The following is a 12,638-nucleotide window of genomic DNA, read 5'->3' on the forward strand; positions in this document are numbered from 1 at the left end:
GCAATGGATCACTAACAGGAACTAAAAACAAAGCCCAGGGATCAGCAACTCTGAAACTGGACTACTCTAGTTCAGTAAGGCAGGAAAACAAGAGATTTTTTTTTTTTTTTTTTTTTTTTTTACAGCGACAAGGAAAAAAACAGACAGTAAATGCTATAAAAACAATTCACATGCAGTGCAAGCTGGCACACTTGAGTATGTAGCAATATTAGTCCACACACAGTATGAAAAAAATGTAATTAAATTAAAAAGGACTAAAAGCAAGTGCAGAAAGGGTTTATTAGAGAGAATGCGGTAAAGAGAAGGGACTGGGGGAGTGTCCTAGATCAAATCTACAGTGGGGCGGGCACTGCAAAAGCCACACAGAGCTAGATCTGAGAAATCAGTCCAAGTTATAACAACCACAATAAAATGAAGGAAATATACTTAAATCAGCTTATGTCCAGTTGATGTATGCAGACAAATCTCAGTAGCAAGCAACTCTACTTAAAATGATTACCAGAGATGTAACCAACACAGGTTTTAGTGTTATCAGAAAACCCCCAAGCTAATTAACACTTAAAGGAATTTCAGAGCAGTTTAACAACTAGTGCAGAGCTTCAGACACACACACAAGACAGTTTCAACAGAGCTAGATCTGAGAAATCAGTCCAAGTTATAACAACCACAATAAAATGAAGGAAATATACTTAAATCAGCTTATGTCCAGTTGATGTATGCAGACAAATCTCAGTAGCAAGCAACTCTACTTAAAATGATTACCAGAGATGTAACCAACACAGGTTTTAGTGTCATCAGAAAACCCCCCAAGCTAATTAACACTTAAAGGAATTTCAGAGCAGTTTAACAACTAGTGCAGAGCTTCAGACACACACACAAGACAGTTTCAACAGAGCTAGATCTGAAAAATCAGTCCAAGTTATAACAACCACAATAAAATGAAGGAAATATACTTAAATCAGCTTATGTCCAGTTGATGTATGCAGACAAATCTCAGTAGCAAGCAACTCTACTTTATATTTTTTTGGGGATGTGTTTTTAAACAACTAATTAGCCAATTGTCCCGCGTTTGTTTGCCTTAAGAGACTATTTAAATGTTTTGAGCTTGTAAAGTGATTATTTCTGAAGAAGTTTGCTTTCTGGCAGACGAAAAGCACTTCAAAAATTCTTTGATTAAATCAAGTGTGTGGACTTTATAGCTGTTTGTTCTTTACCAGTTTTTTGTGTACTGTTATACTTTTTAATACTAAATCCAAAAAAGACGAAACTCCTGCTATTCATCCCTAAAAACAGGACACATCTTAAATCTTCCCTCTCATTCACATCCCACAATAACATTTCTATCACTGTGGAATCACATACCAAACTACTCTGTGTCATTACTGATGAGCAAATGAAATTTGACCTGCACGTTCAACAATATTAAGAAAACCCACCAAAAACTAGGACTCCTTTACAGGAATAAAATAAAAATCTTATCCAATAAAGCCAAATATTGCCCTATCCCAAGCCTACCTTCTCCTCAGCCTACACTATGGCTCACAAATCCTCACCTATCTTCAAACCACCCTCCTATCAAAACTAGAATCCACCTACAACAAAGTGGCTAAATTCATTGCAGATCACCCCTGCTACTCACGCCACTGCCTAGCTCTCAAAACGTTAAACTGGCTAGAGCTTCCTCACAGCCTACTCCTCTCTCAGCTTCAAATAACACTTTCTATTCTGTATCTGCCCTCCTTCTGTCCCAGCATTTCCTCTCTCATCTCCCCCTAGTCACCACCAAGATCTCTTCTTAATGCTGAACAAAACCTTCTTTCAATCTACAAGCCTAAAACTAAAATAGAACAAAACCTTTACAGCTACACCCTGACCCAATCTTGGAATAAGCTTCCACTGGACATTGGAAACATCAATCACCACCATAATTTCAAAACAGCTACTAAAAACTATCTAAACAAAACCTAGATCGGTCACTGTAACCACCCACCTTGACTGACTTTCCTCCTACCATACACCTCTCCCTCTCCTAACCTTTCTTTTTCCTATCTACTCTCCTAACTGTGCATCAACATTGACCTAACTAGGTCTAGTCTACATTAATACTTTACTAGTAAAGCAGCTAAAAATTGAACCTGGATCCAACCCTCTAATTATTGTACAGAAGATCATTTATAACGTTGATTGTAAATACTCTGAGATTTAACCATGTATTAGATATGATGTAAATTAACCATGCATTAGATATGATCTTTAATCACTTTTACTATTATTATGTATCTCAGCTTTTGTCAGTATTTATGTTATACTTTTCTCATTGCACATGTTCATACTTATTTGTGGAGCTTTTCTCCCCAGGCTTCCACTGAAAAAGGGCTTTGGCTCAGTCGGAGTAACCTGGTCAGCAAATGTCAAATAAATAAATAAAATGAAGAGGTTGAGAAGTATGTATAGAATGCCCAGAGTTTGACTTGCATTAACAAATGAAAAATAAAAAATAGTACTAGAAATAGCAAGGATACATTAATTTGAAGTCAATCCTCCATAATGATGGCTCTCCAGACCTTCATATGATCATGTAACACACCGGTCTTTACCATTTCTTCTTGCCCTTGCCTCTTTTTCTTTCTTGCTCTTAATACAAATAAATTTGCCACTAAGCCCGCATGGGCAAAAGTGTTCCTTTGCAGGAGCAGCCTGGAGCACTGTCTTACAAAGTGACTTTGGTTAAAATGGAGTCAATTTTACAACCAAAAGGGAGATGTCCATTGAGGGGATGTCTGTTAATGTTACAGTGAAGGAAACATTTCATTTTTAAGCCTAGCGATCGTGTATCTTGTATTTGTTATGATTATTGTGTTTTATTTCTGATCAAAATGTAGTGAAGTAATGTCTGATATACAAAATCTAACATATAATGCCCAATACACAAAAACTCACATAAAAACAAGTATTACATTACTATAAATGATTCTTATTCTCCATATTCTACTTCCATCTTATTTATTTAATGGTTTACTTATAACCCACCTGCATTTTTTTCTTCATATCCATTGGTTATTTCACACCCACGGAGGTCACAAAATTATTCAGGCTCAAACCTTGCAACTCTTATTTTATTTGATTTGATTTATACTTTATTAACTGGGTGGGCAGACAGGTTCAAATATCCTTCTGAGCCACAACCTATGTGCAATGCACAGTATAATAAAGCAAGTAATTTTACAATAGATTGCAGTAAGACAACATTTGACTGTGTATAGTCATTTAAAACTGCATTTTCTCTCTTTCCTACATGTGTAAATATGTTAAGCCTTTTGTAGTCCAAATATAAATAAACCTGATTACCACAGAGAGCAATGTCATGAATTAGCTGAGTTTTGCAAGCCAGAATATATGGCATTCATTTGGACTCCGGGAAGGAAGATAAGACCTGAGACTCACAAAATATACTAAGTTCTCATTTTTTTCTTTATCCTTTTGCAAGAACTTTTCAATCATGGTGTAACATATGTTGGGAACACATATGTAAAGGTCACTGCCAAAAAGTCAGACATTTTTACTGAAGATTTTCAAATCTGACATCATTTCTCATTCCTTTCATTGTAAGTAATGAGACTGTGATCTGACAACAAAGTGCTTAATAGACAAGGAGCAGCTTTACAACAAAACAAGATCACGTCAGCATATCTAGGGTTAGGAAAAATTTAAATTAGTAAAAATCTGCCATTGTGGTGCTGGCAGGTTTAGATTGTCTAGAACTGCATGGCAAGATGAAAATAACATATATATATTTTCAGCTCAAGTTAGCCAAGTGAGTTTCTGATGCCCTAGAACTACAGGTAATGGTCTCCTAAGGAATAGCTAGGAATGGAAGTGGTCTGGCAGATGATTCTTCCCAAGGACATATTATGGGGGCACTTCAGTAATCTCTAACAATATTCCATTTTATGTCCCTTAGTCATAAAGTGTACCAATTGGTAGTTTATGCAGAATTTATACTAGCCTCATTGCAAAGTATGTGGCATGTGAACAATTCTAGTGAGTGGATATTGCAGAAGACGAAATTATGTCCACTGGATGACTTTTCTTATAAGGGATGAATCATTGCAGACGGTAACCATAAACAGTACAGTGTGTGTGTCAGTGCTAAACAGCTATCTCACAACACCAGGGTCAAGGGTTCAAGACTGATATTGAGTCGCTGATGAATTGATTTTGCATGCTGTCCCCATGTGTCTGTGGTTTCTCTGGGTACTCTGATTTCCTCTTCCTTCAAAACTATGCTAGCTGATTTGGCTAGTCCAAAATATCTAGATATAGCTAGTATGTATCCGTCCCTTGTGGCCTGGGTTATGGCTGAAAGGGGTCCGAGGATCAGGTCACTTAATTGAATAAATTAAAACGTAGTGGTGCAGTTAGCACTCCAAGAGTACAAGTATGAAATTTATCATGGATATGACTATGTTGCCAAGTACCTTGACAGAGGTGCTCTCTCCTACAATAATGCAGAGAAGATAATACATACTTTGAATGACATTGCCCTTGAAAGTTCTTGCAGACCAGGGTACAAATTTCACATCAGAACTAATTAGCTATCCATGAGAGCAGTATGAAATAGTCAAAGCACATAACCAAGACAAAGCAGCAAAATAAAGTCTACTATGATTCTGAGAATATGCAGTCAAGCAAAAGGGGGGGCACCTATCCCTGTCCCAAACAATAAGCTTCATGCAGTACGGAAGGGCGAAGTCACCACTTCAGAAAGGTGAGCAATGTTAATTACGCAGTCAAGCTGCTGTCAGGATGCAAAAAAACTCAGCTTGTTTCATGTAGTTATGCTCAAACTCTTCAATGAATGAGAAGCTTTAGCTCTAATTATTTGCAGTGACTCATTGCATGCATAGAGGGTACTACATTGTTTGTAACATTTCATCAACTTTGGGCCTGTTACCATAGCTACAAACTTATTCATGGGTAAACAAAGCTGCTCCAAGTTGGTCAAGCATGATGTGAAGAGAAAAAATTAAAATAGGGGCTTCTAACAGGACCCCTACAAATGTAAGGTCTAAAAAGAGGCAGAAACTACACAAAATGATAAATATGGCAATTAGCAAAGAATTTAACAGTCAGTGGTCATCACTAATAGTATTAGCTACTAAAATGAATGGCAGCCACAAGCTGTACACAGACTGTCTGAAGCTCACTATCCACACACTGGCAGATGCCAACCCCATGTCTAGAACAGATGAGTTTGTAGACAGACTGTCTGAAGCTCACTATCCACACACACTGGCAGATGCCAACCCCAATGTCTAGAACAGATGAGTTTGTACACAGACTGTCTGAAGCTCACTATCCACACACACTAGCAGATGCCAACCCCATGTCTAGAACAGATGAGTTTGTACACAGACTGTCTGAAGCTCACTATCCACACACTGGCAGATGCCAACCCCATGTCTAGAACAGATGAGTTTGTACACAGACTGACTGAAGCTCACTATCCACACACACTGGCAGATGCCAACCCCATGTCTAGAACAGATGAGTTTGTAGAGTGACTAGGAAGGCTTCAGTACCAGAAAACTTAAAATCAGACTACAAACTACTGGTAATAGCCCTTGACTTCAAAAATAAGAAGCAGTCAAGCCTTTGTTATACTATCTGGATTACATGACTTTACTAAGATGCAATTAGTAATGAAAAATGCTCCATTGATCTTACAATGTTATCATTTGATGTCTGGAAGTACAGCATGCATCCTTTGGCCTTAGCAACATGGATGATGTCATGGTCTATCACATGCCATATAGAATGGCAGATTTGGTGGTCACAGTTAGTACCAGCTACTCAAGAATGAGAGAAGACTCTTACCTTGGGCAGTGGGTGGATGAGTACAGCATTAAACATGATGTTGTTTGGATGAAGCCATCCAGGCATAGCGTGTCCCTACAATCAAATGGCAAGAGAAGGTATTTCTGGGAATTAAAGGGTATTAAATAAAGCGTGTCCCTCACTAAAGGGCAGTAGTTACTCATCTCGCACACACACACACAGGCTCTGGACCTTGTAAAGTGGGCTATGAGTAAATTAAAGACATCGTAAGTTTGTTCATTTATTATTCAACTTTGTTAGCCAGTTAAGTGAACTGGTCCAAAGTCCATTTTCAGCCATGACCCCAGCCAAGAGGCAGTAACAACTTTTCAAAGCAACATTTATAAAGAGATTACTATTCTAAGTAAATTTTCAAATCAAAATGTTCATTTAGGTTACATTTTAACCAGAAGTTATAATGACAGCAGCAATAATACAATTCAACATCTACTGCAGTTGCGCTTTTAAATGCGTGTTACTACAAGTAAAGAAAATGACAGTGACCATTGTCCATAACCCCTGTTACGTGACTCCATTAAACAAGGAGTCAAACTGGCAAACTACTTTGTGAGAGTTACAGTTCTACAACACAATCCAGTTTCAATGATGGAACTTCATGCCAGTGTAGAAGGGCTCTTGAAAAGAGAAACAGAATTTGATACGGATACTACAAATCCACGAGCTGATCATTGGATGGCTGCCCACTGTCAACCTTGCTTGGAAACTTGAAGGGAGAAGAGATGTGGAAAAACATAAATATAGCAAAGTACACCCAACACAGTTATGCCATCTATCAGAAAAATTATGCACTGGGGTCAAGTCTGTCTAGACTGTTTGTGGGGGGTGGTGTTTGCTACCTTATGAACAGGAGTATGGAAGGATTTAATAATACTGAATAAATTATTTTTTCTTTTCTAATGCTAAGTCATCAAATTTCAAAGACAAAGAATAAAACGTTATTCCAGCTTAATCATGGGAAATTATCTAAGAAAATTCTATTCCAGTCTTAGCCAGAGATCAAAAGATTATTCGGTCTAAAAGCTGTTGTACACAATTATATTTTTCTTGTGAGTGTCTCCCCAAACGTTATATTATGTATGTACTGTACTTTTCTAACTTTCCTAATTAAAACACTAAAGGCATGTTTTTGACTTGCCTTTGGCCTAAGGTAAAAGACATACATAAAACTAGTGTTCATTTTCAGGTAGTAGTTATGCAGTCCATGTCCCTTTAACATAAATTCATAGTAAATAGTAAATAGATTCATTACCAACTCCCCATACAACTAACACCACTGCATTTCTTTAAACTCTCTACAATGGCTTGAACTTCCCCAGTTTCTGCTATCTTATCAATTTCATATGCTACAGTCTATTCTTTATAAAACCTCCTTCTGTCCATCTCTATCTTCCTTAGTCTCCATAGTCACCATCTATATCCCATCCCGGACCCTCCATACTACTAACCAACAATTACTTGATGTCTACCACACAAAAAGCTCAGTAGGCAAACTACTCTACAAACACTCCCTTGCCCATGCTTGGAACAAACTTCTCCTTGACTTACGTTCAATCTCCCACACCTCACACTTTAAAAATGAACTAAAAGCTTATTTTCTCAATTCCAGGACCTGCCCTTGCCAAGACCCCACCTAGTCTTCCTTCCCATTATGTACCCTCAAAAGGTCTATACTTAGTACCTCAATTACACCCCTCTCTCCAATGTGTCTACTATGCATTTGCATAATTTTATACAAACAAAAAAAATGTATTGTTAACCTATTGAACTATATCAATGTAAAATTATGTTACTAAGCTTCTTTTTAATGCAACTTGCATGTAACCCAACATATGTGAATCTTTTTGCTATAACTGCTATTATATCAAAATTGTTTAAAATTGTACTTGTTTAAAAATGTACTACTGGAACTTTTCTCCTCTGGTATCCACTGAAAATGGGCCACAAGGACAGTTGGACAAACCTGGTTAACAAATGTCAATAAATAAAAAGGTCAGGCTTATCCAGGCCAAGATACCTTACAGGTTTATAGGTTAATACTAGCCTAACTGCCCTTGGGGGCCATTTTAACCCTAGTGAATTACCCCATGTGAGAATCAAGCCCTGCACCTGGTGTCTGTAAGGTAAACATCTTAACCATTATGAACCTAATATCACTCACTCAGAGTATGATGGTTAGCACAGGAGATTAAGCTGTTATCATATTACTTCCTGTAGTCCAGAATTTGAGTACCTCCTGTTCTAAGTGCCTACCATGTGACTAGACAGTGCCCTAGGTCAATTGGGAAATCTGGCTAACTCCTTAGTGGTCCCTGACTTGAAACCTAGTAACTACTAATGAGCCTAAAAGTTACCTTTCCCTTATCAGGCTAGGTGTTCAAATATCAGTAACTTGTATAACTTGTACACCCGAGAAATAATTTTAGCTTAGGTCCTGATTCTTTCCATACCAAGTTAAACCATGATTATGGAGTATGACTTTATTCAGAAACCCTAGAATGTTGAGATGTCAGCTTGGTCACCCTAACAGTGACCAAAAGCATGAGGATTTGTATTCATTAAGAGTGGATCTTGGCAGACAGAAGTTTAAAAATGAGAATACCAGAACAGCTTCATGATGCAGATTTTCCTCAGACAAAGATCTTCTCCGGGCAAGACTCACAAATGTTCTGAGGCCTCATCTGTCTGAGTTGGTGGTAGCTCAGGTGGATGTAAAAGATATCATTGCACTTACTAAAAAGTACAGAGGAAGTTCACAAGAGCCCTGGCCAAATTTCCCTTCATCAGTATGAGTACCACCTCAGGTCCCCACCCCCCCGAAAAAGAGACCATTGGTCTAATGGGACTAACTTTGTCAAGAAAGTATAAATAATCAATGTAAGCCTCAGATCTGTAGAATTTAAAAGTGAAACTCTGTTTTCTAAACCCCTTCCCTTATTTCAGGCAAAAGTAAATTGGTTTTCCACTTCTGTGCTGTGCTTGTAATAGTAGTAGCACCTTACTAACCATCAGTTTGGGCATCTATGATGCCAACTCAAGTTCCATAAACTCAGATTAATGATTTAAAATGGTATTTGGATGAATCTTCCAACCCTGTTAAAAAAAATAAATATTAAAAAAATACACATCATACATATATTGTTACAGTGTGATGGGCAGATTAACAGGCACAATAGTCATAATCCCATTAAAGTCTTTAAGAAAAGGTGAAGGCCCTGGGGTAAAGGTTATTCAATCATTATATAAAATAAGTTGATGCCCAATTATATATATTTTTCCTCTCTAGATTTTAGTGGCGTGATCAGTCTGCCCTTCAGTTGTTTTCTGAATGATTCAAACACTTCTATGAAACAAACAAAACAAATCATCTATTGTTCTACAAGTGTTCTGCTTAGAAAGTAAACCATGCTTAAATAATGCTAGAAGTCAGCTCTTCAGAGCCACAGAATACTGTGGTACCCTTCTTAAAGGGAATATTTTGAATTATAGAAGTTGGCTATGTGAGTCACAAAATCAGCACACATCTCATACTTCATAAACTCGGTCATTAATAATGAAAGAAGGGATGTATTTTTGCATAATACCAGAAATTTAAAAATCCTGTGAATCTGTTCACATGTAGGCTGCTATTCCGATTCAAAAATCAGATTCTCATAGGCCTCCTCGGTGTCACTCCTGACTTTGGAGATGAACATTTAATAGAAAACAATGTCTTTGATTTGATACCATCCATCATCTGCTATACTGTGTTTGGCCTCATTTGCCTTACAATTCTATACATGCTTTAATATTCTAAATATCAACTCATTAGACATGCATTTCAAGAAAAATGATCTGTTTACATAGATAAATTGGTCATTATATGAACTCTAGCACAACATGAGAAAATAAAAGTATAATATCAACCATTACTATCAATAAGTATGGGAAATATCTTGTACATTTGGTTAAAGACAGGTTTAACACAGGACATACCCTTTCTAAAAGCCAGTATTGTTGTGTACACAAGAAGAAGAAGACAGTAGTTGAGGAAACTTTGTAGCATCGGTGTGTTCACCTTGTAGTTGCCTGCCATGTACTGACTGGTGACACCAGTGCCACATATTAAGAGAGACACCAGCTGCCCAAGGATTATAATTTTAAGAACGTTCCTGAAAAAGAAAAAAATGTGTTATAAAAGTAGTACTGTGACTACGCCCGAATGCTGAACTGGTGAAGGACTGCAGCATTTAAATCAAAATGTTCTTATATCACTGTATGATGTGCATTATAAGCTATTTTTGAACATACACATATGTGTGTGTGGGGGGGTATGTATTTTTTCCATGTGCAAACTACTTAAATACATAGCTTTTTTGACCAGATTTGCCCTGGTAGGCAGAGCCCATCTTCAGTAGGAATCGAAGGAGAAATAGTCTAGTACAATTGCAGAATTCAAGTTATATAAAAAAGATGAGCAATACAATATACAGCATTTGAAAATAGATGATGAAACATTTCAGAAATAAAGTACAGTTGTGTACCAACCATAAATGTAGATGTTAGAGTATATTCATTGTTGCAGTCATTACTCTTGGGTTATCCTGCTGGCAGGCTACCCGCAGTCGGCCTGAATTCCAAAGTCTTGGTCTGGCGTTGGTTGCGGTCACCTCTTCCCTGACGTCAGTGCGCCAGGGGTACAAAAGATGCAGCCGACGCCATTTTCATCAGTTTTTCTTGCCCCAGATGTCAGGTGCCCCCCAAAAGGGTAGGCTAAAAATTATGCCAATAAACATGCATGCACTAAGGTAATCATTTCCTTCATCTACAAGCAAATACACCACATAGGTAGTATAGAATAGAGAAGTGCCAATAAGACCCAGCAAAAAGAAAGGGGGGTGGTGGGAGGGTAACCTGGACTGCAACAGTGAATACACTCGAACATCTACATTTATGGTAGGTACACAACTGTACTATGTTCATCGTGTTTCACTGTTGCAGTCATTACTCTTGGGTTGAATCCCAAAGCTGAGGATGGGTGGTTGAGGCTAAATAGGATTAGGAGAGGCTGTAAGGCCCTGCAGAACTGCAGTGGCAAAGCCTGCTCTGGATTTAGAGTAGAGAGGTAAGTGGTAGTGCTTTGTAAAAGTGTGCACTGAACTCCAAGTTGCAGCCTCTAAGATGTCTTTGGTTGGTACTCCTCTGAGGAAGGCTGCTGAAGTGGTTGCTGCTCTGGTTGAATGTGGCCTAATGCCCTTAGGCACTGATTTGCCATGTTGTGAATAGCAGAAATGAATGGAATGGCCTATCCATTTTGAAATAGTCTGTTTTGAGATAGCCTTTCCTTGTGATCCTGCAGCATATGTCACTAAAAGTTGCTCAGTCTTTCTGAAAGCTTTAGTTCTGTCCAAGTAGAAGCGTAGCTGTCTGTGCATGTCCAAAGAATGCAGAAGTCTCTCACCCTTGTTTTGTGGGTTTGGATAAAAGGTAGGCAAGTGAATGGTTTGGTTAAGGGCCACACTGGACACCACCTTAGGCATAAATGTGGGGTTTGTCCTCAGAGAAACCCTGCCTGGATGGAAAATGATAAAAGGTTCCACAGCCATGAGTGCCTGTAACTCAAAGACTCATCTTGCAGAGGTTATCGCTAGGAGCAGAGCTGTTTTCCAGGATAAGAATTTTATATCAGCTGTTGAGGCTGGCTCAAAAGGAGGCAGTGTGAGTTTTTCCAAGACATAATTGAGGTCCCATGCAGGTATTGGTGCTTTCCTTGGAGGTCTTATGTTTTTGGCCCCTCTGAGGTACTGCCTTATTAAAGGATGAGAAAAGATAGGTGGTTCCTATTGTAATGGGCTGAAATGGCAGAGGCATGGATCTTAATTGATGAAAAAGATAAGCCTTTGTCCAGCATCTCAGTTAAGTATTGTAAAATCTGAGGAATATTTGGTACAAATGTGTCAATTCCTTCTGCCTGGTTCCAAGCACAGAATCTCTTCCATTTTTCTGCATAAGATTTTCTGGTACTGGGCCTCCTGGCCTCCAAAATAACATCCATCACAGCTTTGGAGAGAGGAGTGTTCTGAATGGCTAAATTATCTGCCATGCTGCCATATTTAAAGGTCCTGAGTTGGCTGTGCAGGATCCGATTGTTTTGTTGGGTCAGTAAGTGAGGAATTTGAGGCAATGTCCAGGCTGGACCTTGAGACAAGGTCTTTAGGAGTGGGTACCAATGCTGGCGTGGCCAGTCTGGGGCAATCAGTATCATTTTTGGCTTCTCTTGTCTGACCTTTAGGAATACCTTGGGGAGGAGAGGCAGTGGAGGAAAGGCATATACTGTTATGTTTTTCCAGATGAAGGATAAGGCATCCACTTTCCATGCTTGCTTGTGATAAGTCCTTGTGCAGAATCTCTGTAGTTGACAGTTGTGAGGGGAGGCAAATAGATCTATGTCTGGGCATCCCCATTTCCTTGTTATCATGCTGAAGACTTGTGGATCCAGTTTCCAATCATGGGGATCCATGAGGTTTCTGCTTAGTTCGTCTGCCGGAGTATTTATTGTTCCTGGCAGAAATTGTGCTTGCAGGTGAACTTGATAAGTCAATGCTGTGTCCACAAAGTCATGGCTTGTCTGCAGAGGGGGTAGGAATGTGTGCCTCCCTGCTTGTTTATGTACCACATGACTGTACTATTGTCCGTCTTTATCACTAGTAGTCCTGGATGAAGTAGATCCTTGAAAGCTGTCAGGGCATTCTGAACAGCTAGCA

At 38.6% G+C, this 12,638-nt stretch overlaps 1 protein-coding gene across 2 annotated transcripts in view; it reads right to left on the minus strand.

Annotated features, from left to right (window-relative positions):
• The window catches only part of SLC35F2 (solute carrier family 35 member F2), a 482,376-nt gene that overhangs the window by 235,131 nt on the left and 234,607 nt on the right, over positions 1–12,638 (minus strand). For both annotated transcript variants that reach the window (XM_044072611.1, XM_044072612.1), the window contains one exon: positions 9,871–10,046. In XM_044072611.1, the coding sequence (XP_043928546.1) occupies positions 9,871–10,046 (176 nt within the window). The remainder of the gene's footprint in view (positions 1–9,870; positions 10,047–12,638) is intronic.

The sequence above is a fragment of the Protopterus annectens genome, chromosome 5.part0 (genome assembly GCF_019279795.1).
Source record: "Protopterus annectens isolate FY-2018-M chromosome 5.part0, PAN1.0, whole genome shotgun sequence".
Taxonomy (NCBI): domain Eukaryota; kingdom Metazoa; phylum Chordata; order Ceratodontiformes; family Protopteridae; genus Protopterus; species Protopterus annectens.